The 26,323-nt window shown below is 34.6% G+C and overlaps 6 protein-coding genes across 11 annotated transcripts in view; 3 read left to right on the top strand and 3 right to left on the bottom strand.

The window, feature by feature from the left end:
- Fak (protein tyrosine kinase 2 Fak) overlaps positions 1 to 5,260 on the top strand; it is a 32,430-nt gene extending 27,170 nt beyond the window's left edge. For 3 of the 4 annotated variants that reach the window (XM_066737718.1, XM_066737715.1, XM_066737717.1), the window contains 11 exons: positions 30 to 212; positions 307 to 714; positions 802 to 1,006; positions 1,082 to 1,161; positions 1,248 to 3,028; positions 3,594 to 3,731; positions 3,824 to 3,973; positions 4,039 to 4,138; positions 4,219 to 4,450; positions 4,534 to 4,825; positions 4,927 to 5,260. In XM_066737718.1, the coding sequence (XP_066593815.1) occupies positions 30 to 212; positions 307 to 714; positions 802 to 1,006; positions 1,082 to 1,161; positions 1,248 to 3,028; positions 3,594 to 3,731; positions 3,824 to 3,973; positions 4,039 to 4,138; positions 4,219 to 4,450; positions 4,534 to 4,825; positions 4,927 to 5,244 (3,887 nt within the window). In that variant the 3' untranslated portion in view covers positions 5,245 to 5,260. The remainder of the gene's footprint in view (positions 1 to 29; positions 213 to 306; positions 715 to 801; positions 1,007 to 1,081; positions 1,162 to 1,247; positions 3,029 to 3,593; positions 3,732 to 3,823; positions 3,974 to 4,038; positions 4,139 to 4,218; positions 4,451 to 4,533; positions 4,826 to 4,926) is intronic. The other variant, XM_066737719.1, reaches the window with a different exon arrangement.
- Positions 5,261 to 7,645: 2,385 nt separating this feature from the next.
- LOC136779843 (sister chromatid cohesion protein DCC1) lies at positions 7,646 to 9,689 on the bottom strand. Of its 3 annotated transcripts, XM_066737723.1 has the most exons (9): positions 9,543 to 9,654; positions 9,444 to 9,471; positions 9,203 to 9,297; positions 8,934 to 9,132; positions 8,677 to 8,869; positions 8,400 to 8,616; positions 8,223 to 8,332; positions 7,961 to 8,144; positions 7,646 to 7,888 (listed from the first exon to the last, which is right to left on the bottom strand). In XM_066737723.1, exons 3-9 carry the CDS (start codon positions 9,220 to 9,222, stop codon positions 7,783 to 7,785), a joined length of 1,029 nt encoding a protein of 342 aa, XP_066593820.1. In that variant the 5' UTR covers positions 9,223 to 9,297; positions 9,444 to 9,471; positions 9,543 to 9,654; the 3' UTR covers positions 7,646 to 7,782. The 3 variants fall into 3 exon arrangements, with proteins under 3 accessions (XP_066593820.1, XP_066593819.1, XP_066593818.1); XM_066737722.1 differs by having other exon boundaries at positions 9,203 to 9,362; positions 9,444 to 9,689; XM_066737721.1 differs by having other exon boundaries at positions 9,203 to 9,379; positions 9,444 to 9,688.
- Positions 9,690 to 9,854: 165 nt separating this feature from the next.
- On the top strand, positions 9,855 to 11,313 carry LOC136779844 (non-structural maintenance of chromosomes element 1 homolog). Its single transcript, XM_066737724.1, has 6 exons — positions 9,855 to 10,187; positions 10,261 to 10,402; positions 10,470 to 10,659; positions 10,730 to 10,846; positions 10,909 to 11,029; positions 11,099 to 11,313. Exons 1-6 carry the CDS (start codon positions 10,073 to 10,075, stop codon positions 11,218 to 11,220), a joined length of 807 nt encoding a protein of 268 aa, XP_066593821.1. The 5' UTR covers positions 9,855 to 10,072; the 3' UTR covers positions 11,221 to 11,313.
- Positions 11,192 to 13,054, bottom strand: LOC136779842 (coiled-coil domain-containing protein 174). Its single transcript, XM_066737720.1, has one exon. It carries the CDS (start codon positions 12,727 to 12,729, stop codon positions 11,338 to 11,340), a length of 1,392 nt encoding a protein of 463 aa, XP_066593817.1. The 5' UTR covers positions 12,730 to 13,054; the 3' UTR covers positions 11,192 to 11,337.
- A 7,469-nt stretch (positions 13,055 to 20,523) lies between these two features.
- On the top strand, positions 20,524 to 23,631 carry Mcm5 (Minichromosome maintenance 5). The gene is made up of 8 exons (XM_066738553.1): positions 20,524 to 20,883; positions 20,970 to 21,225; positions 21,297 to 21,469; positions 21,531 to 21,865; positions 21,931 to 22,277; positions 22,385 to 22,818; positions 22,898 to 23,169; positions 23,256 to 23,631. Exons 1-8 carry the CDS (start codon positions 20,732 to 20,734, stop codon positions 23,483 to 23,485), a joined length of 2,199 nt encoding a protein of 732 aa, XP_066594650.1. The 5' UTR covers positions 20,524 to 20,731; the 3' UTR covers positions 23,486 to 23,631.
- LOC136780283 (1,5-anhydro-D-fructose reductase-like) lies at positions 23,505 to 26,021 on the bottom strand. Its single transcript, XM_066738560.1, has 7 exons — positions 25,369 to 26,021; positions 24,915 to 25,003; positions 24,689 to 24,853; positions 24,425 to 24,628; positions 24,246 to 24,362; positions 23,767 to 24,161; positions 23,505 to 23,661 (listed from the first exon to the last, which is right to left on the bottom strand). The coding sequence occupies exons 1-7, from the start codon at positions 25,427 to 25,429 to the stop codon at positions 23,607 to 23,609; spliced, it is 1,086 nt and encodes a 361-aa protein (XP_066594657.1). The 5' UTR covers positions 25,430 to 26,021; the 3' UTR covers positions 23,505 to 23,606.
- Positions 26,022 to 26,323: the final 302 nt, after the last annotated feature.

Consider the following 26,323-nt stretch of genomic DNA (forward strand, 5'->3'; position numbering starts at 1 on the left):
AAATTATATCTTTAAAATTTTGTTCATAGCACGTGATTATGAGATCGTACGAAACCAAGTAGAACTAGGTGAGATCATTGGGGAAGGTCAGTTTGGAAATGTACATAAAGGATCATACAAGGGGAGAGATGGCCAAACCATAGCGGTTGCTGTGAAAACTTGTAAAGTCGATGCTGACCATGCTACCTCGGAAAAGTTCCTGGAAGAAGCATGTAAATATGTTAATTTTGTATTATTCTTGATATATTTTTGTTCGTTTGTTATTTGTTCCATATATCTTATTACGCTTTCTACTTAATTTTACAGATATCATGCAACAATTCGAGCATCCTCATATTATAAGATTGATTGGCGTTTGTTCAGAACCTCCGATTTGGTTGGTCATGGAATTGGCCAGGCTTGGCGAGATGCGAGCTTATTTACAATCGAATAAGCATCGCCTCGATCTTGCCACGCTTTTGCTTTATACGTTCCAATTAAGCACTGCCCTGTCATACCTTGAAAGTAAAAAATTTGTACATAGAGACATTGCTGCTAGAAACGTGCTAGTCTCTGCCCACAATTGTGTCAAGCTAGCAGATTTCGGTCTCAGCCGTTGGGTAGAAGATCAAAGCTATTATACTGCCAGTAAATGCAAATTACCCATCAAATGGATGGCACCTGAAAGTATAAATTTTCGTCGATTCACTACTTCCTCAGACGTGTGGATGTTCGGTTAGTTTCTTAGCCAGCCAAATATCGGTTTAAAACACCAATGTCACGAAAAAATATTTCATAATGGTTTTAATTCACTGTCTTCAGGAGTATGTATGTGGGAGATACTGATGCTTGGCGTAAAACCATTTCAAGGCGTCAAGAATAACGAAGTGATTCGAAAACTTGAAAATGGAGAAAGACTGGCGCTTCCGAGTCACTGCCCACCTCGTTTGTATTCACTGATGTCGCAATGCTGGAGTTACGAGCCTAGCAAAAGGCCAACTTTTAAGGAAATTAGAGAAACTTTGCAGTAAGCAGACCGAATTTTTTTGTTCAAAGCTCTGAATCTTTTATTAAGCATTGATTATATTTTATTATTTTTTAGTGAAATATTAATTGAAGAAAAACATCAACAGCAGGAGACCATGAGGAGAGAGAACAGAAGAGTACAAGCGATGTCTTGGGGTGTGTAAACTTTGAGCAGAAGAGTATTCTATTTAAATCTTTTTTAAAATAAATAAATAATAATATATGAATTAAACGTATCATAGGAGCCGATGATATTCCACCTCCAAAACCATCTCGGCAGCCGCAAAGCACAAGTTCGGAGCAGGCGCAATTAACAGCGGCAGCTCCGGTTTCCACGTACATCGTAGCGCAAAGTCCTGAAGTTCTGGCACAACTGCTGAAGGATAACCAAGCCAGAGGGGTATGTCCCTCTGTCTACACAACACCCGCTTCCGCCTTTAACACCCTCGCGGTACAGTTCCAAGACGAGGACCAGGTTCTAACCACAGCCCTCGTGTCCGACTTACCTTTTGCTGATCCAGTCCCATCCGAACCCTTGGCTACCCACGAAAACGCCCAATCAATAGATTCCATCCTTTCAGACAACAACCTCGACTCTCTCGATTCCTCCGATACGGTATCCCCACTCGTTTCCAACCTGAGTCTCGCCGAGATAGGGCAGACTCAATCGCCAGCTGCTTCTAGAAAGCAGCAAAAGGTTAAAGAGATGCAAAACTTGTATGCCGTTAGTTCTAAGGTAACGAGTAACGTTACCGGTGAATTATACTCGCCTATACAAAAATTCGCTGTGGCCAACGCTGCTCCGCCAGCTGCCACTCATGGCGAGATCTACGGGCCAGTCGCTAATTTCAGCCAGAGCTCGGCTATCATTGGTAGTCTCAGCCAAAGTCCTAGCGTAGCTGGTAATTATGACGAGAATCCTGGGAGCTTTGGGCCAAGCAGCTTGAACAGCGTTAAAGTGTCGTCCAATAATCAAAGTCAATTCTCGAATGCCACGCATGTTCAGAGTCAAGCTAACCCTGGTCAATATCCTGCTACTAGCCAAATATTCGGTGGAGGTCAATCCTTGAGCCATGTTCCTACATCAAATGTTGCTTGTGTGTCTATTGCTAGCAATGCCAATAGCGTTGCAGGTAGTGCTACTACTGCTGGTGGTGGATATTCCCGTAACGTCAGTTCTGTTACCAATGTAATTCCTTCATCTGGAGTTGAGTGCTTGTATGGTCCAGTGTTGAAATTCCGAGCACAGACCGCTAACAGTCAAAATCTAATTGAAAAAGGAGCAAATTCTGTGATTTCTGGTCATGCACAAGGTTTGAGAAATAACGTGAGTTATCCAGTGTCGAGCCAGAGTGGACAGCATTCTATTCAAAACTATCCCCATCATCAGATTTACTCAAACGTTAACCAGCAACAACCAATGTACGTTGCCAGAGCTCAGCATGTACAAAGTACTCAGAATTCCCATCAAGCTCAGTTTGTTTCTTACGGAGTTACACAGCAGCACATTAGTCAGGCACAGTGTAGTGGAGGAAATCCGATTTACACTGTCCAGGCAGCGCCCCTAACAGTCGTCCAGGCTCAGAAATACCAGCCAGTACAGTGCGGAGTAGCCAGTGGCGTTCCTGCTTCTTTAGTATCAAGTCAACAATCTGGCTTGGCTCATGTCGCTAATTCTCAAATGGCAGCAGGGAATAGCCAGCAAGTTTATCCAACTCCTAACTTTGCGATTGGACAGCCTATCACTGTTAATACTATGGAAGCTGGCCAAACTTTTGGTATGTCCAGCTTACAACAAAATAGTCTAGTTCATCAACAGTTCAATCAAGTTTCTTCCGGGGGGAAATCTATGCCACATATGGCAACTGGCGTTGCCAAGATTACAACGTTCGTCACTCAAAAGACGGATGATCTGACGAGCTCTACGGACGGAAACCTCTCGGTTTCCTTAATATCGTCTGCAGTCAGTGACAGCACCATGTCCTCTAGCAGCTCAATGGCGGAGGAAGTTCAGCAGGACCAGGTTTGATCTACCGCCAATCAAACACTGGCCATTTATATGCAACATTTGCGATTTGACTACTATCTGTCTTACACACCTTCGAATAGATATCTGTGGTTCATTTGATATTGCAAGATGCACAATATTCTTCTTCTTTACTGCTCTCTTCTCTTGGATTGCGTCTTCTTTTGTTTTGTAAATAAACCTCAGCAATTTTTGCTCGCTTTTTATTTTGCAAATTGTACAACCATTCAGTTGTCTTGTGATCGAAAATTTTGACAATTTGCTCGCTTCCCCTTTTTTTAATTGCATAGCGTACCTCAGTTCTTAATTTTCTTACTGGTCTGGATCTCATTGTTTCTTCTTTGATTTTGTTTTATTCTATGCATGATGAATGAACAGTATCCTCTGTTGCTCAGCATGATATATTACACTAATTTGATTTTCGCCTCTTTGCCACTTAAAAATTATGTGTCCTTTTAAATTTTATTTCAAATTAATTGTTTAATATAGTTTGATGTTCTTTTTCTTCAGATTTTTAGGAATTGTGATTTCTTATGTAACGTATTATATTTGGTATTTTTAGAGAAATGCCCAATCTCAAATATTTGAAAGCGGTGCAGACTTTGGTGGTGTAGAAGACGAGCAAAAATTACTGGAACAAAAGCTATTGGAGCAACAAAGACAATCCGAGGAAGACCGACGCTGGTTGGCAAGAGAAGAGGTAATATTTTCCTGTATATTTTATCTCAACAATTTCATATTACCTTCTACCCTATATTTTGGATAATAATTTAAAACTTCGATGAACTTTAGAAACGTTTGTCCATTGCCACGAGTGGAGACGAGAGTACAAGTCCACCAGTACCTCGTTCAGTGACGGAATCTCCAAACCATGAATTGCATTCTGCCAATTCAGGATCTCTTGGTTCGGACAAAGGTTCTGATAAAGTCATTATCGTTAAGGTAGGTAATTCGGAAGAATAAACTTCATTGAACTCTATCTTTAAAAAAGCTATATTTTTATACAGAAGATGGAACCGACACCTACTGCGGATTTAGATAGAACGAATGACGAGGTTTATGACTGTACCACAAGTGTCGTACGGGCTGTCATGCTTCTATCCCAAGGTAATTTGAGATTTATAATTTTTATTGTAATAAAAATACTATTAAAATGTACCGTACTAATATAAATTTGTGTTTTGTAGGAGTCCAGCAAAGCCAAGCCGAACAGTACTTAGATTTGGTGCGAAAAGTAGGAGTCGATTTGAGAGCTCTGCTGTCTTCCGTGGATGCTCTTGTAGAAATTTTACCGATTTCTGCTCACAGAGAAGTCGAAATGGCACATAAGGTTTTGAGTAAGGACATGGCTGAATTAGTTACAGCGATGAAATTGGCGCAGAATTACAGTGCTACCACTCTAGATGCCGAATACAGGAAGTAGGTTTAGAGTAACAAAAATAACCAAGTTAAAGTGTAGTAATTAAACTTTATTGAAATTATTTTTTATTTATTGTTTTTAGAGGTATGCTCTCTGCTGCTCACATACTAGCTATGGATGCGAAAAATCTTTTGGACGTGATAGACTCAATTCGCATTCGATATCCATATGTGGATAACCAGATTTGTCATAGACAAAACGACGTGATAACTAGTAGAGAATCCACGTTGGAAAATCGAATAAAATCCAGTCAATCGGGCGAACACTTTCTAAGAAGAAGTCAGTCCAGTGAAAGACAAGGAACAACGTTTAGACAAAGTCAAAGTGGAGATCTTCTACACAGAATGGGACAGTCTGCAGATCGGTCATCGCAGGTAATTCATTTTGTTTTTTGTGTTCTTCATATACTATAGTTTACACTGTTTTGTTGATCAGTTAAACGAGACAGATTTCATGAGAGAATCTTATTTTTTAGGTAAGTCAGTCAGATGGTAATCAGTCGAGTTTGGAAAGACGACGTCCAATAGTGACAAATAGCCTCGAAAGAAACTCAACGGCTAGGCGACAGGTAGCTACCAATAGCTTGGAAAGAAAAAGACCTACGTTATCGTGCAACAGTAGCTCTTTAAATAATTCCGTTAATCTTCCGCCAATGGTGCCAGTAACTTGTAACATTGTGCAAACAGTGGGGCCCATTCATTCAGTTCAATCGGTAAATACGAGCGTCGCTCCACAATCTGTATTTTCTACGAATGTTAAAGCTTCCAAAGATACTGCAGCGAATGACAGCTAACAGCGAGGTGCCTTTACCTGAGAGAAGGAATAATAACTGGTGATTTATTAATGGAGTAGAACTTTCAATACTCGTTACTCCTCATTTTAGCATCTCTACCGATTAGTTTTTTTCAATTAATTCAGTCACGCATAGTTAGTGTGTAAATACCGATCATAAGGATCTGAGTTGTAATTCTTGAAATAAGACTAAAGAGCTACGCATGGTGTCAAATCTGAAGATGCAACATAGGCAATGTTATACAGTTCCATATATAGTCCAATAAGGCTATTCTGTAACTTCATTCCAACAATTTTTGGTATCGTTAACCGCAATTAACGACAAATATCGCTAAATGTAATGATAAATCATATGTATCGATTTTGTCCCTAACGATAGCGACAATGATCATAAAGAATTACAGAATCTGAAGCTAGAATCTTTTTTCATGAATAGCAACCTCAAATATATGCTACAAATAAGCCTCTGCAACGGGAGAAAAATGTTTCTGATTTTTAACATTTCAACGTTCGATTATATTGACATCTTGTCCACACGTTCTTATAGATAGGACAGTATTCACTAGTTGTAACAATAAGCGATCTATCATTAAACAGTTTTATAGTATATATAAAGAAATCACAAATCCAAAGCTTTAGGATTATCGTTATTATTTGTTATAATATTCAACCACGCAAATAGAGCAATGTAAGTGATTCGATATCGTAAATTTTAAATTTGTGGAAAAAGTTTCCAATTTTTCACACAGCTCTTGTGTGATTTGACACAATAGAAGTTATTGGTGTTATTGCAATGAGAAATGCCCTGTACAATTTATTTTAGAATGACCAAGCTCGAATCATCGCATTACTCTTTCAGTAGTTGATAATTCTATATTATATATATATATATATATATATATATATATATATTAAATATTATTATATATGTATTTATAAATGTATATATTTAAACGAGCGGTTTCAGTCATACTAACATGCGACGTATGATTTCTTCTGGAAATCACTAACTTACAGTGCTGCTTTTAATAGGAGTTCACAATTTAATAGTCTATATATCCTATATAAGAAAGCACTAATATATAAGGGTGATTATATATACGATGTAAAAATTGTTATCTTTATTATACGATCAATCAGCAAAAAATTGCCTCATGACTGCATAAATTCAGCGACATAAATGTAAGAACTTTTCTACGAGTAGTAAAGACGATAATCATTTGTAAACAGCATGTCAGTTCCTATGAGATTAGATTCATTGAGGAAATCTCTTATGTTCTTACTCAAGAAGGAACAAATCTATCTGCTTATAAGGAAAAGTTTCTATTCAAGATTTATTCAGGAAAAAAAATCATTATTTTATCAATTTAATTATTTATTTAATTAATAAATTACACTAAAGATACTCGTGAGAAATGTTTGTTCCAAAGAAAATTAAGTAGATCTGTAAGTATACAAAAAATAATAATTTGTCAATCAACTTTCAATATATTATTTGATTCATTGATGTAGATTTACTAATAGAAGTATAAAGAGAATTGCTAAAGAGCGCACACTTCGGTATTTATTGATGTGCCAAGGCTTTAATCATATGCTCAATGATTTGTTTCTTTCTTTGTAAAGTTTAGATTGATTTGCATAACTGTTTGTCATACAAAGGTATTGTGATTGAAAGGAGGTGACGTGTATAAATTTTTAATATTCGTTCTTCCAAAGGATATTAATTTTAGATTATGGATGAATTTAGTAAATGTATTTCGTGCTGCAATAAATGTGTATACATTTGTACTATTTAAGAAAATTTCAGGCACATTTTTTACATAAATTTTTCTTTTTCATACATAATTTTATGTTACCAAGCTTTTATTAGTAATGTTAGATTGATTCTTGTGATCTAAGATATTTATCTAATTAAGCCAGTCTTTAAATATAGATGTTGTAAAAAGTATTTATATATAATTAGGTTAATAACGATCACACAGGCTTTTTCATGTAGGAATTTTCTTATGCTTTGATCCTTCATTTGCATAAACGTAATCATCATCATCGTACAGACTAATCAATTTCTTACATTTATCTGTTGTCTTTTTTTCTTTTTACATTGAAAGGTTACAGCGGAACACACGCGATATCGTTGTTGTTGCATTGAATAAATGAGTTCTGATAGAAATTACACGTATAATCTTATTTGAAATTTATATATTTATAAAATTGTGTAAATGGAAACATGTATTACAAAAAAAATAAACCACGCATATTATTTCAGTCTCCTTATTTTTCAATGAATCTAGCTTCTAGCAATTGTTAGAAACAAATAATCGTTTCTTTTGATATATAAGAAATAATTGACAGAATCGTATTTTAAATCGCATTTAACGCTTTTTCACATGACCGTTAATTTTCTGTTAAAAAATAAGGTTGGTTCAATGTTTTTTATTTTAACCAATTTTTTTAAATTATACTTTTTTAGCCATTTTATGTAAGGTGTTATTTACTTGGCTGTAAAACAGGAAGCCCTTATAAAAAATAAGGATATTTATTAATTATCATATTTCGAAGAATACAATTTAACTCCATTAGACATCGAGCATCGAGCGTATTTGGTCAGTAATGCTTGGACATTCATCTTGCTTGTAGTCAGGTTTCTTTTGGAAAATAGATTATTTTCTTAGTCTCTAAATTATCGTCTTTACTTTTTAAATCTATAGTTTACTTACATTATATAAGGAGTTATTTCTTGAACTGTCCATTTGCTTTTTACCTTAAACAGTGCATGAAACCTTGCTGTAATATCTCTAGGCAAGCTAGTTTCAGGATAAGATATTACTTCTTTCCTTGATAATTTTTTATTCCAAATTACAAGAGCTATTCCACTTAGATATTCATCCTTTGGTGTCATCTCTGATATCATAATTAAACTTTAAAGATCAGACAAAAAAATAATGTACTTTTTTAAAGCATAGTTTTATGAATTCTTACTATCTGGAGTTCCAATATGCCATGACTCCATAAATTGCTTATATTCTGTTACTGGAGATGCAGCAAGCAGCACTTTTGCCAACAACTTGCATGTTTTTATTTCATTATACCTGTACAAAAATTAGTTATAAAATAAATATATATATTAATCAGATTTTTAGAAAATGAAAAGCTTACTTGTATAAAGGACTACCATCGTCTTTTTTTTTTTCAGAAACTTCTGCATACTTTTTAAAAAGCGTATCTAAAACTGGTTTGATAATGAGATTTTTTAAAGCATCATATGTGATTTCTCTATCTACTTCATCTACTTCCCAGGAATTTTCATCAAGCAAGTCTAACATAAGTGTTACACTTCTCGCTTCACATTCAAATGATATCAGTCTGAAGTATCCTAAATTTAAAAAAATTATATTAAAATGGTAAATTACTATTATACTTTATGAGAAAATACCATTAATGTTGATAATTAAATAATCATCCAAAGCTTGAAGCAATTCAGCTTCGCTAGCCTGTATTTCATTCCTTAGCTTATCCCAATCAAACAATGCAGCTGAATCAATGCTAGATTCATATTCTTGACCTTTAAATGATGATGGATCCAAAAGAGTTAAAAGCTTGGGTAGCTGAGGCTTACACTCTCTTATCTTTGATGGAAATTTAATGATTTATTTAAATAAATTAAAAGTGACAAGAACAAAATTAATATACCTCATAGTATTTATAAAAAATTCCTTTAACATCCTTATGTTCTAAAATTCTACTTGAATCATTTATATTTGATTGGGATGAAAATTTAAAATCTGGAACCAATAATAATGAATTTGATGTTTCTGCCTCTCTCACTTCATAAGTTCTATTTTTTGTACATAAAACTGCAGTTTCATCCACTCTACCCTGAAATGTGAAACTTTACATACAATAAAGTTGCATGTTACCTTTATATTTCAAATTAAAAATTAAAAAATATCTTAAAATACCTTTCTCCTTTCTCTACCATCTCCAGTAACTGATCATCAAGTTCAAGCAGTCTACAATCCTGATTAGCCTCTTCATTTGGTAAATAATACAAGACCTGTGAAACATTATGAAGAGAAACCTCTTTAACACCAGCTGACTTCAATGCTTCAGTTATATCTTCTGTAGAACGTAAATGTCTACAATGCAGTTGTTTCAATTAATAAATAAACAAATATATCATTATTAAAGCAAAAATAATACCTTGAATTGTCATTGAATTCCATATCTCCTAAATTTATTATAAAAATGAATGCATCAATGATAATATGTATACATACAATAAATAGAAACCTTTAATACATATATTTTTAAAATAGTTTTGAATGCTATGGTCACTTAATATTTTAGTTAATTAAATATAAAGCTATATAAAGTGGGTAATTAAAAAGTTTGTAATTAAACTTAATTCTCAGCAAAGGAGGTTATAGTTTTATTATTAAAAGTGGCGGGTTTATGGATGAGGAGAATTGAAAAGTATTGAGATGAGAACTCCGCCCATTGGATTGAATTGGCGTCTCTCTCTCTCTCGATGGCGACTCCGGCGACCCACTCGACGATAGCATGTAGTAAACAAACTGGCGCCTTGCATAAAAATAAAACGGTTAATAACGTGCAGGTGTAACATTTAAGCTACGCTCATCATACACTCCATTTCCACTGCTCTAGACTACTAAGGTGGTGACAGCTTTTCCGCATTTTCCTTCTGTCGATGAAATTTATTTGATAAACATTACAAAATGTAAAGTCAGTTTTTCTATGGCACTACAAAAGTAAACAAAAACCAATTTTTGTTATTTAAATAAGTTAAAAATCGATAAAAACGAGTGGAAATGTCGCAATTTAATTCTTCTTACACGAAATATCACAAAATGTTTTTACAAAGTTTAATGGAAGAAACTGCTATGAAAATGGATGTTGCAAATTCTCTGGCATTTACTTTATTCAGTAAGTATTTGTTTAATGATTTTATTATACTAAATATATAATATAATTATCAATACTTTTTTACATTGTTTAGATCATCATAAGGCAGCTAAAGAAATAGCTGTTATTAATCAGGTATTAGATAGAGTAAAAATGATGATTAAGAAAATGGTTTGCGATGTCACAGGCCACTGCTACTGGGTTCTTGTCAACACTGTCACTGATGAAACTAAAATGTAAAACTTACTTCCTTCTATCTGATTTAATTTATCTATTGATTTAAATTTTATCATTTTCATTCAGATTGTTCAAACCATTTTCCAAAGCTCAGACAAACTTTATTCGTGATACACTGACTGAAATAGGCATGTCATCTGAGGGATTTAAGTCAAACATGGATATACTAAATTTTTGTTCAAAATTAAAATTATCTATGGCAGAAGGTCAAATGCTTTTAGATAATTTGGTTGAAAATAAATGGCTTGTCGTTCATGTAATAAATTAACATTTTCTAATTTTAATACAATTTTTGCATAAAAGTAATATGGTATAAAATTTTTCAGGAAGGTCAATATTATATAGGAGTGCGCAGTAAAGGACAATTAATGCCTTTCTTTAAAAGTACATTTGGCGAGGATAATATTAGCTCATGTCCTTTTTGCAAGCAAACAATATTTTATGTAAGAATTTATGGAAGGTATATAATCATAAAATAAAAACTAACTCATAATTTAATTTACAGGGAATTAATTGTATTAATTGTGAAAGTTTAATACATCTAAGTTGCTTGGCTAATTTTGCAAAAACTCAAACTACTGTTGATTGTTTAAAGTGTAACAAGCCAATTTCATTAGAACATATAGGTAGAGAACCTATTGCTATTTCTTAGATTTATTTAAGTGGTCAAGGTTATAACATTTTTATGATTTTAGAAATACCTGAAGGCTGTAATAATAATGAAGAAGAAGAAGAAATGGAACTGACACAAACATCGTCTAAACGAGCATCACAGAAGTTAAGAAAGTCAGCCAAGCGAAAGAGAAGTCACATATAGTTATAAAAACAATAGAAGTGCTTTATGTATTGTTAACTTAAAAAAAGATCATACAAGAATCAAAATGTTTTATTAAACTTAATATAAACAGTATTTACAGTCATGTATTATAGTATCCTAAGTCTTTTTTTCTTCAAATTTTTCCCTAAGATATTTAAGCCCTGCTACAATTTTTTCTTCATTTATGTTTAGCTCTTTAATTGGACTCTGTTCTGATAATGCAGGTTCTGAATTGGGATCAACTGGATTGCTACTACTAAACTGATAAGATGGAGGTAAGGGACCTATTGTATTTGGCTCATCACTATCTGAAGAACTGTTTAAACTACTGTAACTTTTATTATTCATTACTTCTGCAAGTTTAAAGTTGCTATAGACAGGGGCAAACTCCTTTTTTCTTTCATTTCTACATTTTTCCACCCATTCTTCCTGAGACATCACTCTCCAAGTTGTCTTCTTACCAAGCAACTCTCCAAAAGCTTTTATTTTATCTTCTATTTCAGCTAAACTGTCCTGTGGCTGCTCCTTTTCAGACTCATTCTTACTATTAGCAGCATTACTATTCTGACAAGGTGCGTTATCGGTGATAGTTTCACTTTTAGTTTGATTTAATTCAGCAATTTCTTCCTCCGTTGGCTCAGCAGGCAATCCTGCTCTGATTCTTTTTCTTATTATTGCTGTTTTTAGTCTATTTTGTTCCATTTTCTCTTTTAACTCTCTTAATTCTTGAGCTTTCTTTTGTTTTTGTTCAGTTTCTTTTCTCAGCTTAAGTAAATTTTCCTGCTGCTTGGCTCTTATCTCCTCATCTTGAGCAAAGGCATAATACCCTACACCATGTGCTCTTGCTTCATCAAACAAAATATCCTGATAATGAATGTTTGCTTTATCTGCTAGTTTTGTTGTTTGTTCCTCCCACTTTTTTCTCCTAATTTCAATGTCCGGTTCCTTTTCATACATAGTAGTAGATTCATTCTTTTCTATATACTCATTATTGGCCTTTTCAGGCTTTATTATTTGATTCCTGACTAAATCATCTTTTTGTTGCATAAGTGATAGATCCCTTCTTAAACATTTTCTTGTACGACCAAAACAATCCTGATAATCAACCCAATCATTCTCTGGATCCACATCACTATCTTCATTATCAGACATTTTTAAGTGTTCATCCTCTGACTCGTCAGATGATTTATTTTTGAAATCAACCAAAAAGTTTTCATTATTTCGCTTATTTTTCTTCAATTTTTCATATAATCTAGATTTAGCTTCTAACATTAATTTAGACTTTTTATGCTCCTTAACATCCTTAGCATTAAGTAATTTTTCTTTACCCTCTTCCTTTTCATTAGGATCCTGTACCTTTCTTTTATGTTTGGTTTTTAATTTTGCTGTTGTTTGAACAGGAATACCTATATTTTTAGCTTCCTTAACCTCTGCCTGTTTTCTTAAAAGCTCTGCCTTCAGCCCCACCAACGATGAAAAGTTCACATTTATTTTCTTACTTAAATTCATATTTTAAACAATAATAAATACTTGACATTGACAATTACCAGTTGCACTAGTTATAAATCAGATAATTTGAGGTTACATTTTCATATTTTTTTTCGTTAAGTTAGACCATTCAAGACCTTCTTACGATTTACGACTATTGCACTTAAAATTATTGGATGGTGAGTCCGTGAGTATGGTCAGAGATGAAACGGGAGATTGCTCATGGCATTGTCCTAAAATAATCCTTGCCGGTAGGCGGCGCTGATGTTTGTTAGAAGTCGAAAATTCCATAAAACCACTAACGTCATCTGTCGGACGCGAATGGAAAGCACTTTGTTAGGCACACACACCATTACTGTGGTGCGAATGCGTGTGCAACCTCCTTCGGTTACCATCGCTCAGCTTCGGACATCTTCGCTATACATCGAGTTCGAGAGAGAACGGCATAGTTTTATCGGATCTCTCTCTCCCTCTCGATCTAACTTTCGTTTAGCCGAAGAGCCGAGTAAAATTCCTTTTCGTCCTGCTAGGCCAGGCGATAGAGCATTTTTGCATGACATAAATACTAACAGCAAACCGCCTGTGCGATTATATAGAAGGGGGTGCGTAGATTAATGGCTATTTTAAATCTCTATTGACTGGCCTATTGAGGCTTCTGCTCTTAATCGTTGCAAGCATTAACACACACACATGCGTGCAACTACGTTAATTATTAATTATCAACATATTATAATTCTTCGCAGGGTCAAAACTATTCTTAAATTTAAAATTTCTATGAAAGAATGACAAAAATATATTTTTCTAGGAAGGTAATTTTTTCGAGGTACCTTCTCTCCTCTAGATCCATTGCTTTTTGCTAAATCAGGGGCACCTCGCGAAGGCTATTGCAATGGTCTTGAACGGAGCAGAGGCTATGTTTGTTCCTTTTTGCTTGATTTAAGTTTTAATTTATTTTTAATATACAAATAATTCATATATATTTAGAAAGAAAAAGGCAAAAACGAACAAAACTCATTGCGCGTAACTCCGTTCCTGAGCATGTTTGCTCTTACCCCCTGGAAGGGAGGGGAAGGGTAATAAAATTTGGAAATGGGAACCTGAAAAAGAAAGCCTACCTATCACCGAAAGCTATAACGCCTACCTATAGTACGCAAAGCTAAAAAGCCTACCTATATCGAAAAGCTAAACCTGAAAGAAAATACACACGCACGCAAAATATGATAACGCAATTGAAGAACCTGAAAAGAAAACACACGCACGCAAAATATAATAACGTAAACGAAGAACCTGAAAAGAAAACACACGCACGCAAAATATAATAACGTAAACGAAGAACCTGAAAAGAAAACACACGCACGCAAAATATAATAACGTAAACGAAGAACCTGAAATGAAAACACACGCACGCAAAATATATTAACGCAACGAAGAACCTGAAAGAAAAAAACACACGCACGCAAAATATAATAACGCAATGAGAACCTGAAAAGAAATCCTGCCTAACACCGAAAGCTATAATGCCTACCTAAAACGCAAAGCTAGGGGGCCTACCTATATCGGAAAGCTAAACCTGAAAACACAAGAAAAAAAGAAAAATATGGTTTTAACCGAAGAAGGACCGATTGGAAGCTACCGGTAGCTTCTCTCGGTCATTCTTAGGTTAAATAAATAAAATCCACAGTTTTACCCGTGGGACTCACTCGTTCGGCGAAAATCCAACGATGGTCGAGCTGCAGTCTGCGGGAGATGACGACGATGACGGAAACGGCACTCCCGATATTTAAATAATTGTATTATTTCGACGCGGCGCGACGCGCACTTTTTAAACGAGACTACATACGCGACGCGGATATTTAAACAAATTAAAAATCGCGGACGCGGAAGATTAAAAATTGCACTCGCGACGCGAAAGTTTCAAACTGTACTGCGAAAAATCGGGTTTAAAAATTCACTCCGCGACGCGGACGTTCGATTCGCGCACTTACACCTCAAAGTGAGGTCGCCCACTATAACAAAAAGAAACAAAAAGAACTCCATGTTATTAAATTCTATCTATTTGATTGTAATTGGATGTTTATTTCTAGCTTGAAAAGAAAAATAATGTACTTACAGGCTATGAGAGTCCTTGAGGCTGTTGCCCTTGGCCGCTGCATCCACCAAAACGATGCACTACCACACACTCGCGCCGCGCACTGTCTTTATTTTCGATTTTTTTTCGAACGTAAATACTTTAATTTTAATCACACTATGCATATTTCACTATTGTATTCATTTAATTAAACCCGCACTGCGAAAAATATCCTCAATTAATGAATCATTTTTCATTATAACAATGGTTAAGTTTCGTTAATATAACAAATAAATTCATCGATTTAATAACGAATAGTTCATTACGTACTAAACTATTCGTTAAATGAATCAATGTATTTCTTATATTAACTCACTTTTTTCATTCTTATAACAAAAACTTGTTCAATTATTTCAGTATTTTATGTGGGGTATAATTAAAGAATCACAATAATAAAACTACACTTGTGTGATTAAAATAAAGTATCTTTAATTATTATTATTCGCGAATAATTAACTGGTTGTCGATGATTACGACGAAAAAAAAACCGGCGCGCGCGATTCACCGACAACCACCACGTGTAGATTCGGAAACTGAACTGCCACTTTTGACAAGCAACGTGCTCGTCCAGAAGTGACGTAATCGAATCTGATTGGCTGGAGATTTGGCTACGCCAATCAGTGCGATTACTGACTTTCGGTTTGGATGATTTAAAGATGGGAGCCATTTTGGATTTAAAATGGCGACTGCTGATTAATTATCTGCATTTTTATAACCAATCAGCGATCAGCATTCTAAATTCAGCAAACAATTAAGCATTAAGCGTGTTTAGACAGCTTAGCACTGTGATAGCGCTGCTTAAAATTAAAATGCGCCATGATTGATCTCGAATTAACAGAATTGACCAATCATAATATAGCGTTAAGGTATTTGGATTGCTAATAAAAATGATTTTCTTAAAATGAAACCAGGCTAGCAATTGGCTAGTTTTACTGGCAAGTCCATTTAGGCAGACACTATGCAAAAAGTATCAGGCAAACGCCGCATAAAGCTAAAATTATTCTTAATTTTGTGGCTTGTCCTTTCATAGAATGAAAAAAGGCCTATTTATTCTTAAAGGGATCCTTCAGGCTCTCGTCGTAAGCCGCAATAATGAAAAGATGAAACGACTTGAATGTTAATCTACACATAACGTCGTATCATTGCCCAAAAGTTTCAACTTAATAGGTGCTTTCGAGGATTCCCTTAAAAATAGACAGAAAATAAATTTTATACATAGGCCAGGCGATAGAGCATTTTTGCATGACATAAATACTAACAGCAAACCGCCTGTGCGATTATATAGAAGGGGGTGCGTAGATTAATGGGTATATGTTTTTCACTCGAGTTTCGTGTCCGGCTAATTGTTATAAACCATTTAATGCCAAAAAATCGCATTTTTTTCAGTTTTTTGCTTGTAACTTTTTATCTAATGGAGCAATCTTAATGCCCCTGCGAAATAAAATGTAGAGCATTAAAATACGAAGAGATTGCCGGGTCAAAAGTCCTGATCGGATAATTAGCAGCGGAGAAAAATCGGAAAAACCGGAAAATTAGGCGTTTTTTCAAAAATTCATAACTCGGCCATTTTTTGAGCTGGAGCACCGGGCTTTTGGGAAAAAGTAGAGAATTGTAGGTAGTTTATGTGTGCAAAACCCTATTACTGTGAAACAATTACTTTAGTCATAGCAGCAGTTTGAATTTTCGAGAGCGCGATTTTCGAGCGAGGCTGTATGAAATTCTGTTGGGGTGATTTTAATTTTGAAACCAGATTTGAAAAGTTGACATCGTGCCCTACAAAACTGCAATTTCAGTTTTTCGATAAAATGCTTGTAAGTGGGTGAAAAAGCTACGTAAAGTCGGCGAAAAACGGCCGAGCGCGCTCGCGCGGTCGAGGAGTGGAGGACCGACCGGCGGCGGCGGGGAAGATATATGCGCGCTCGGCCGTTTTTCGCCGACTTTACGTAGCTTTTTCACCCACTTACAAGCATTTTATCGAAAAACTGAAATTGCAGTTTTGTAGGGCACGATGTCAACTTTTCAAATCTGGTTTCAAAATTAAAATCACCCCAACAGAATTTCATACAGCCTCGCTCGAAAATCGCGCTCTCGAAAATTCAAACTGCTGCTATGACTAAAGTAATTGTTTCACAGTAATAGGGTTTTGCACACATAAACTACCTACAATTCTCTACTTTTTCCCAAAAGCCCGGTGCTCCAGCTCAAAAAATGGCCGAGTTATGAATTTTTGAAAAAACGCCTAATTTTCCGGTTTTTCCGATTTTTCTCCGCTGCTAATTATCCGATCAGGACTTTTGACCCGGCAATCTCTTCGTATTTTAATGCTCTACATTTTATTTCGCGGGGGCATTAAGATTGCTCCATTAGATAAAAAGTTACAAGCAAAAAACTGAAAAAAATGCGATTTTTTGGCATTAAATGGTTTATAACAATTAGCCGGACACGAAACTCGAGTGAAAAACATATACCCATTAATCTACGCACCCCCTTCTATATAATCGCACAGGCGGTTTGCTGTTAGTATTTATGTCATGCAAAAATGCTCTATCGCCTGGCCTATGTATAAAATTTATTTTCTGTCTATTTTTAAGGGAATCCTCGAAAGCACCTATTAAGTTGAAACTTTTGGGCAATGATACGACGTTATGTGTAGATTAACATTCAAGTCGTTTCATCTTTTCATTATTGCGGCTTACGACGAGAGCCTGAAGGATCCCTTTAAGAATAAATAGGCCTTTTTTCATTCTATGAAAGGACAAGCCACAAAATTAAGAATAATTTTAGCTTTATGCGGCGTTTGCCTGATACTTTTTGCATAGTGTCTGCCTAAATGGACTTGCCAGTAAAACTAGCCAATTGCTAGCCTGGTTTCATTTTAAGAAAATCATTTTTATTAGCAATCCAAATACCTTAACGCTATATTATGATTGGTCAATTCTGTTAATTCGAGATCAATCATGGCGCATTTTAATTTTAAGCAGCGCTATCACAGTGCTAAGCTGTCTAAACACGCTTAATGCTTAATTGTTTGCTGAATTTAGAATGCTGATCGCTGATTGGTTATAAAAATGCAGATAATTAATCAGCAGTCGCCATTTTAAATCCAAAATGGCTCCCATCTTTAAATCATCCAAACCGAAAGTCAGTAATCGCACTGATTGGCGTAGCCAAATCTCCAGCCAATCAGATTCGATTACGTCACTTCTGGACGAGCACGTTGCTTGTCAAAAGTGGCAGTTCAGTTTCCGAATCTACACGTGGTGGTTGTCGGTGAATCGCGCGCGCCGGTTTTTTTTTCGTCGTAATCATCGACAACCAGTTAATTATTCGCGAATAATAATAATTAAAGATACTTTATTTTAATCACACAAGTGTAGTTTTATTATTGTGATTCTTTAATTATACCCCACATAAAATACTGAAATAATTGAACAAGTTTTTGTTATAAGAATGAAAAAAGTGAGTTAATATAAGAAATACATTGATTCATTTAACGAATAGTTTAGTACGTAATGAACTATTCGTTATTAAATCGATGAATTTATTTGTTATATTAACGAAACTTAACCATTGTTATAATGAAAAATGATTCATTAATTGAGGATATTTTTCGCAGTGCGGGTTTAATTAAATGAATACAATAGTGAAATATGCATAGTGTGATTAAAATTAAAGTATTTACGTTCGAAAAAAAATCGAAAATAAAGACAGTGCGCGGCGCGAGTGTGTGGTAGTGCATCGTTTTGGTGGATGCAGCGGCCAAGGGCAACAGCCTCAAGGACTCTCATAGCCTGTAAGTACATTATTTTTCTTTTCAAGCTAGAAATAAACATCCAATTACAATCAAATAGATAGAATTTAATAACATGGAGTTCTTTTTGTTTCTTTTTGTTATAGTGGGCGACCTCACTTTGAGGTGTAAGTGCGCGAATCGAACGTCCGCGTCGCGGAGTGAATTTTTAAACCCGATTTTTCGCAGTACAGTTTGAAACTTTCGCGTCGCGAGTGCAATTTTTAATCTTCCGCGTCCGCGATTTTTAATTTGTTTAAATATCCGCGTCGCGTATGTAGTCTCGTTTAAAAAGTGCGCGTCGCGCCGCGTCGAAATAATACAATTATTTAAATATCGGGAGTGCCGTTTCCGTCATCGTCGTCATCTCCCGCAGACTGCAGCTCGACCATCGTTGGATTTTCGCCGAACGAGTGAGTCCCACGGGTAAAACTGTGGATTTTATTTATTTAACCTAAGAATGACCGAGAGAAGCTACCGGTAGCTTCCAATCGGTCCTTCTTCGGTTAAAACCATATTTTTCTTTTTTTCTTGTGTTTTCAGGTTTAGCTTTCCGATATAGGTAGGCCCCCTAGCTTTGCGTTTTAGGTAGGCATTATAGCTTTCGGTGTTAGGCAGGATTTCTTTTCAGGTTCTCATTGCGTTATTATATTTTGCGTGCGTGTGTTTTTTTCTTTCAGGTTCTTCGTTGCGTTAATATATTTTGCGTGCGTGTGTTTTCATTTCAGGTTCTTCGTTTACGTTATTATATTTTGCGTGCGTGTGTTTTCTTTTCAGGTTCTTCGTTTACGTTATTATATTTTGCGTGCGTGTGTTTTCTTTTCAGGTTCTTCGTTTACGTTATTATATTTTGCGTGCGTGTGTTTTCTTTTCAGGTTCTTCAATTGCGTTATCATATTTTGCGTGCGTGTGTATTTTCTTTCAGGTTTAGCTTTTCGATATAGGTAGGCTTTTTAGCTTTGCGTACTATAGGTAGGCGTTATAGCTTTCGGTGATAGGTAGGCTTTCTTTTTCAGGTTCCCATTTCCAAATTTTATTACCCTTCCCCTCCCTTCCAGGGGGTAAGAGCAAACATGCTCAGGAACGGAGTTACGCGCAATGAGTTTTGTTCGTTTTTGCCTTTTTCTTTCTAAATATATATGAATTATTTGTATATTAAAAATAAATTAAAACTTAAATCAAGCAAAAAGGAACAAACATAGCCTCTGCTCCGTTCAAGACCATTGCAATAGCCTTCGCGAGGTGCCCCTGATTTAGCAAAAAGCAATGGATCTAGAGGAGAGAAGGTACCTCGAAAAAATTACCTTCCTAGAAAAATATATTTTTGTCATTCTTTCATAGAAATTTTAAATTTAAGAATAGTTTTGACCCTGCGAAGAATTATAATATGTTGATAATTAATAATTAACGTAGTTGCACGCATGTGTGTGTGTTAATGCTTGCAACGATTAAGAGCAGAAGCCTCAATAGGCCAGTCAATAGAGATTTAAAATAGCCATTAATCTACGCACCCCCTTCTATATAATCGCACAGGCGGTTTGCTGTTAGTATTTATGTCATGCAAAAATGCTCTATCGCCTGGCCTAGCAGGACGAAAAGGAATTTTACTCGGCTCTTCGGCTAAACGAAAGTTAGATCGAGAGGGAGAGAGAGATCCGATAAAACTATGCCGTTCTCTCTCGAACTCGATGTATAGCGAAGATGTCCGAAGCTGAGCGATGGTAACCGAAGGAGGTTGCACACGCATTCGCACCACAGTAATGGTGTGTGTGCCTAACAAAGTGCTTTCCATTCGCGTCCGACAGATGACGTTAGTGGTTTTATGGAATTTTCGACTTCTAACAAACATCAGCGCCGCCTACCGGCAAGGATTATTTTAGGACAATGCCATGAGCAATCTCCCGTTTCATCTCTGGTATGGTAACACTGAAGAATTTGCGTAAGTGAGCCTGAGCGGACGCCGAGCAATGGACATTGGACATGCGTCACCGAACCAAATCACTATAGTGTTCCACAAGTTTCCCGCCTAATATTTTTGCGCTGAACAGGTTTATTTATCTTTTGTCGAGACCGATTTTCACTAAAATTTTCGTAATTTTTTTAACATGGAGGGCTTTGACGATCCTGGAGTTTTCTTCTCCGACAATTTTGCTGCTGATGAAGCTCATGAATCCCAGGTTCAGCTACAGGTTTCAAAAAAAAAATTTAAAGAATTTATACGACAATTTCACGAAGGCAATTTTCATTATAAATACAGGTATATAAGCAGAGGAAATCATTTAGTTTATTCTGTTTTTCATTTAAATATCATAGACTTTAATTATAAAATTTCTAAAATTTTAGAGACAATTTGAAAAGAAATTACAACTTGGGCCAATATTGGCTTGAAGTAAATTTGGAAGACCTGGCTGCATTCGATGAATCACTTGCAGAAAAAATTTATAAATCTCCTTCAGAATATATGTTAATTTTTGAAGAAGCTGCACGAGAAGTGGCAGATGAGCTCACAGCACCCAGGCCAGAAGGGGAAGAGAAGCCTGAGGATATACAAGTTTTATTATGCTCAGATGCCCATGCTAACTCTTTAAGAGGAATGAAGGTATTAGCCATTTATTTTAATTATAAATCATATTTTATTTTATTGAATGAAAACAATTTATTTGGTCATAGCCAGATGTAGTATCAAAGCTGATAAAAATTCCTGGAATCATCATTTCTGCATCTGGTATCAGAGCTAAAGCCACAAAAATAGCTATACAATGTCGTTCTTGCAGAAATATTCAACCTAATATTAAGATCAAACCAGGTCTAGAAGGTTATGCTTTACCCAGAAAATGCAATACGTAAGTTGTAGAAAATATATTTTTTTAAATATTTTTACTAAAAAAAATTATAATTGTTTAGTGAACAAGCAGGTAGACCGAACTGCCCATTAGATCCTTTCTTCATAATGCCTGATAAGTGTACTTGTGTTGATTTTCAAGTACTAAAATTACAAGAATTACCAGACAGTATTCCTCAAGGTGAAATGCCAAGACATTTACAATTATATTGTGATAGATATTTATGTGATAGAGTTGTACCAGGAAATCGAGTACTTATCCTTGGAATATACTCAATCAAGAAGGTATCTAAAACTAGTAACAGAGTAGGAAGCAAGGAAAAATCATTAGTTGGAGTCAGAGCTCCATATATTAGAGTTTTAGGGATTGCTGTTGATGGAGAAAATGGAAAAAATGGTAAAGTATTTCATAATAGAAAATAAAAAGTGTAGTACTATATTATTTATTTTCTCATTTTACAGGAACACAACCAAACATTACAACCGAGGAGGAAGATCTTTTTAGGCGTTTAGCAGCAGATGTCAATTTATATGAAAGAATAGCTAAAAGTATTGCTCCAAGTATATTTGGAGCGATCGACATAAAGAAAGCTATTGCCTGCTTGTTATTTGGTGGCTCTAGAAAAAGAATGCCTGATGGCTTATGTAGAAGAGGAGATATCAATATTCTATTGTTGGGTGATCCTGGTACTGCAAAGTCTCAATTATTAAAATTTGTAGAAACCGTTGCACCTATCGGTATTTACACATCTGGAAAAGGAAGCTCTGCTGCTGGTCTCACTGCATCCGTATCTCGAGATTCAGCAACAGTGAGTATCGAAAATAATCATTGATTATATTTATCTGCATTGAATTTAACTATTAAAACAATATCATAATATCAAATTCACCTGTATCGATTAAAATTCTATTTTAGAGGAACTTCGTGATGGAAGGTGGTGCAATGGTTTTAGCAGACGGTGGTGTAGTGTGTATAGATGAATTTGATAAAATGAGAGAGGATGACCGAGTGGCCATCCACGAAGCTATGGAACAGCAAACAATATCAATAGCCAAAGCAGGAATAACGACTACATTAAACACGCGGTGCTCCGTTTTAGCAGCGGCAAATTCTGTCTTTGGTAGATGGGATGAAATCAAAGGGGAAGAGAATATAGATTTTATGCCGACAATTTTGTCCCGTTTCGATATGATATTCATCGTCAAGGACGAACATGAAGAAAGTCGAGATATCACTCTTGCCAAACATGTAATGAAAATTCACAGCAACGCCAGTCAAATCACTGAACAATCTACCGAAGGAGAGCTGCCTCTGAATATTCTTAAAAAATATATATATTACTGCAGAACGTAACATACATTTATCAAAGAAAATAACTTATATAATGTTTTCCTCAAATTTAATTTATTTTCTTAATGAAATTATTAGGCGCTGCGGTCCAAGATTAAGCCAAGAAGCGGGCGAAAAGCTAAAAAATCGCTACGTGATGATGAGGGCTGGAACGCGAGAGCACGAAAAGGATACTGATAAAAGAATGTCTATACCTATAACTGTTCGTCAGTTGGAAGCTATTGTAAGAATGTCAGAATCTTTAGCGAAAATGCGCTGTGAGCCATTCGCCACCGAAATTTACGTTAACGAGGCCCTCAGACTTTTCCAAGTATCAACTTTAGACGCTGCAATGTCCGGTTCTTTAGCTGGTAAACATGAATAAAATTCGTATTATCGATTTATTTCTAATAATATTATATTTATTTTTATAATCAAACTTTTTGGTTGTAAACAGGAGCTGAAGGATTCACTTCGGAGGAAGATCACGAAGTATTATTGCGTATTGAAAAACAGTTAAAACGTAGATTTGCCATAGGCTCTCAGGTTTCCGAACAGAATATTGTAAGCGATTTCGTCAAGCAAAAATATCCAGAACGTGCCATTTATAAAGTAATACATACTATGATCCGTCGTGGTGAGCTTCAACATCGGATGCAACGTAAAATGCTTTATAGATTATTTTAACAAGTGATCAATTATCTCATTTTTTGTGTATGCGACATTCTCTATTTTATTATAACCGATAACGTACAAATTTGGATCTATTGAACAATTACTTTCGTAAAATATATGGTTATTTAACACTTTACGCCTCTTGTTTCAACTCGCTTGTAAATGGATATTGCGGGTGTTTCTCTATCCTAAAATTAATTAAAAGATTCTTCAGTTTTTTTATAGTGACAGATAAAGAAAAAATAAAAGAATTGTCCGTTTTTTTAAGTAATGGATATGTTACATGTACTTACCCTTTGAAAAACAGAAAAGTAAAGATACGACCGTTACTCCCTTTATCTAAGGCATCTATGGCGCTCATCTCTTTTTCTGTTAATTCAAAGTCGAACAATTCGACGTTCAATTTAATCCTTTCTGGCGATGAGCTTTTTGGAATGACAATTATATCCTTTTGCACTAAATGACGCAGTAATATCTGTGCTACCGATTTTTTATGGTCTTCAGCTATCTTGTTTACAATTGAATCATTGAGTAAATTAGGAAAATTATCACAGCTGTAATTGTATTTTAACTGAAAGTGTGCCTTTGCCCCTGGAGAACCAATTGGACTATAAGCAGTCAATGCAATTTTATATTCTTTGCAAAAGTTTTGAAGCTCTTTTTGTTGGAAATATGCATGAAGCTCAATCTATGATAAAATTCAACTTTGATTCAGTTATATTAAAATTTTGATATTTGAAAATTAAGGATAAAAGGTTCTTATATGTCATACCTGTAGATTAGATGGTTTAATTTGAGCATTTTTCCATATGTTCATGACTTGCTCTTTGTTGAAATTACTCAAGCCTATAGATTTTGCACGTCCTTTTCTCACTTGTTCTTCCATTGCCTGTAATTATAAAAAAAAAATACAGAAACGAAGAAGTAATAAAATAATTTTAAATTTCGTACCTTCCATAGAGAAATTGGTTCAGAATCTAAGTCCAATATTGGTTTACCATCTGCATCAATATCTACAGCTTTTCCTGTTGAATCTGATTTAAAGGCAAATGGCATATGAACCAAGTACATATCAACATATTCTAAACCAAGATTTTGCAATGATAATTTAAGATATTTTTCTACGTCAGATGCTCTGTTACCATAACTAGGTAGCTGCAAAATTTTAATACGTTTATATTAAATATGACTCAGAAGAAAAATATAAATTAAGACCTTTGTTGTTATAAAAATTTGTTCCCTTTTTCCTCCATTATGGAACCATTTTTTTAAACTCTGACCTATAGCTTCTTCATTGTTATAACTAAAAGCTGTATCAATGTGTTTATAGCCATATTTCAAAGCAGTGCTTACAGCAGTTTCAATTTCTTCTGGTTTAGCCTGAGAATATACATAATATTACTTACTATCACTAAACGCATGATGCTTTTAATTTAATTACCTGCCAAGTACCCAAACCCACTATAGGCATATCGTGTCCAGATAACAATCGTATACACTTCATTCTCCTTGGTTTACAATAATTTAAAACTACAAGAATAAATAATAGTTAATTCTTTGTTTATTAAAGTGAACTTTCACATGAAATTGATTGAAAACAAAATAACCATGCAACTAAATAAACTGTATATATCCAGTACTAGTTGAGCTATTTTGGTAAGGGACCATTATTTCTAATAATAGCTTATACAATTTTCAATTGGTGTGTAGTTATCTATATATGTTTATATATTAATACTTTAATATATACAAACCTATTGTTTGTAAGCAAACCATATTGATATTGATTCAATTTTACCTCATTTATAGAGTTAAATAAAAAATACCTATTATAAAAAAAAATTTATAAAAAAAATATTTTAAAATCTACCATATTAATAGAAAAAAAATATTACCTTTTATCAATATTACAGCAAAGAACTCTTCACTTAAAACATGAAAAAAATCTTTACTCATTCAACATTTTTACAGGTTATAACAATTGAAAATTGGTTAATATAACTGAATATAACACAATTTGTAGTTTCACTACTATTTAATATATTCTGTTAAAAAAAATTACTAATATCTTTATCCAAGTACGATTTTTAATCATTTTTTTGTTGAATTTCTAGTAAATTCATTGTGTAATATTATCCTTGATTTTCAGTAAAGTAAATAATTAAATATATATATATATATATTATAGCACTACTTCTTTTAATTGAATCTAAACATATTAGTTGGAGGCTATAGTCCTTTTAATTAAATTAATTATGGATTTTTCATAATTAGCGCATTCTTACTTCTTAGTACCTTTGTGGAAAGTTAGTATTTTATTTTATCTTAAATCGTTTGGCTTATTTTTATTAACATTTTCTTTTGTTTTGCTATTTATATAAATAATATGAAAGTTTATAAAATGACCATAATCACGTGTATCACGAACTGAGCCAATGAATGTTAGCATCAGCTGTTTCATGATCAAAATAAGAAAAGCACTAAAGTCGTGATTACAGGTGAAAATACACGCTACGAATTACGATCGCTACCGTGAGCCAAAAGTCCGCGCGGTCCGCGCCGCGCGTGTATTTCATGCGCTGTGTATGTACCCACTACCCGCACCTTAAGAAATGCATATACATATGTATATTGAATAAAATATTAGTCGAAAGAATGCACAAATTTGTATGACAATATTGTTTGCAGAGAAAAAGTAAGTAATGCATCATTAATACCTCCAATGATATAGTTTTCGCATAATTTTACGTTATGTTGATAAAATATCAAATACAGTTTCTTTTTCATTTATCTTCAATTAAAACTACATAAAAGAGGTGCTTCTTATGTTCTTAAACGTATTTAGAAAAT

This window comes from Prorops nasuta, unplaced genomic scaffold (genome assembly GCF_024137725.1).
Source record: "Prorops nasuta isolate Cenicafe-Biocafe unplaced genomic scaffold, Cenicafe_Pnas_1.2 PNAS00018, whole genome shotgun sequence".
Classification (NCBI taxonomy): domain Eukaryota; kingdom Metazoa; phylum Arthropoda; class Insecta; order Hymenoptera; family Bethylidae; genus Prorops; species Prorops nasuta.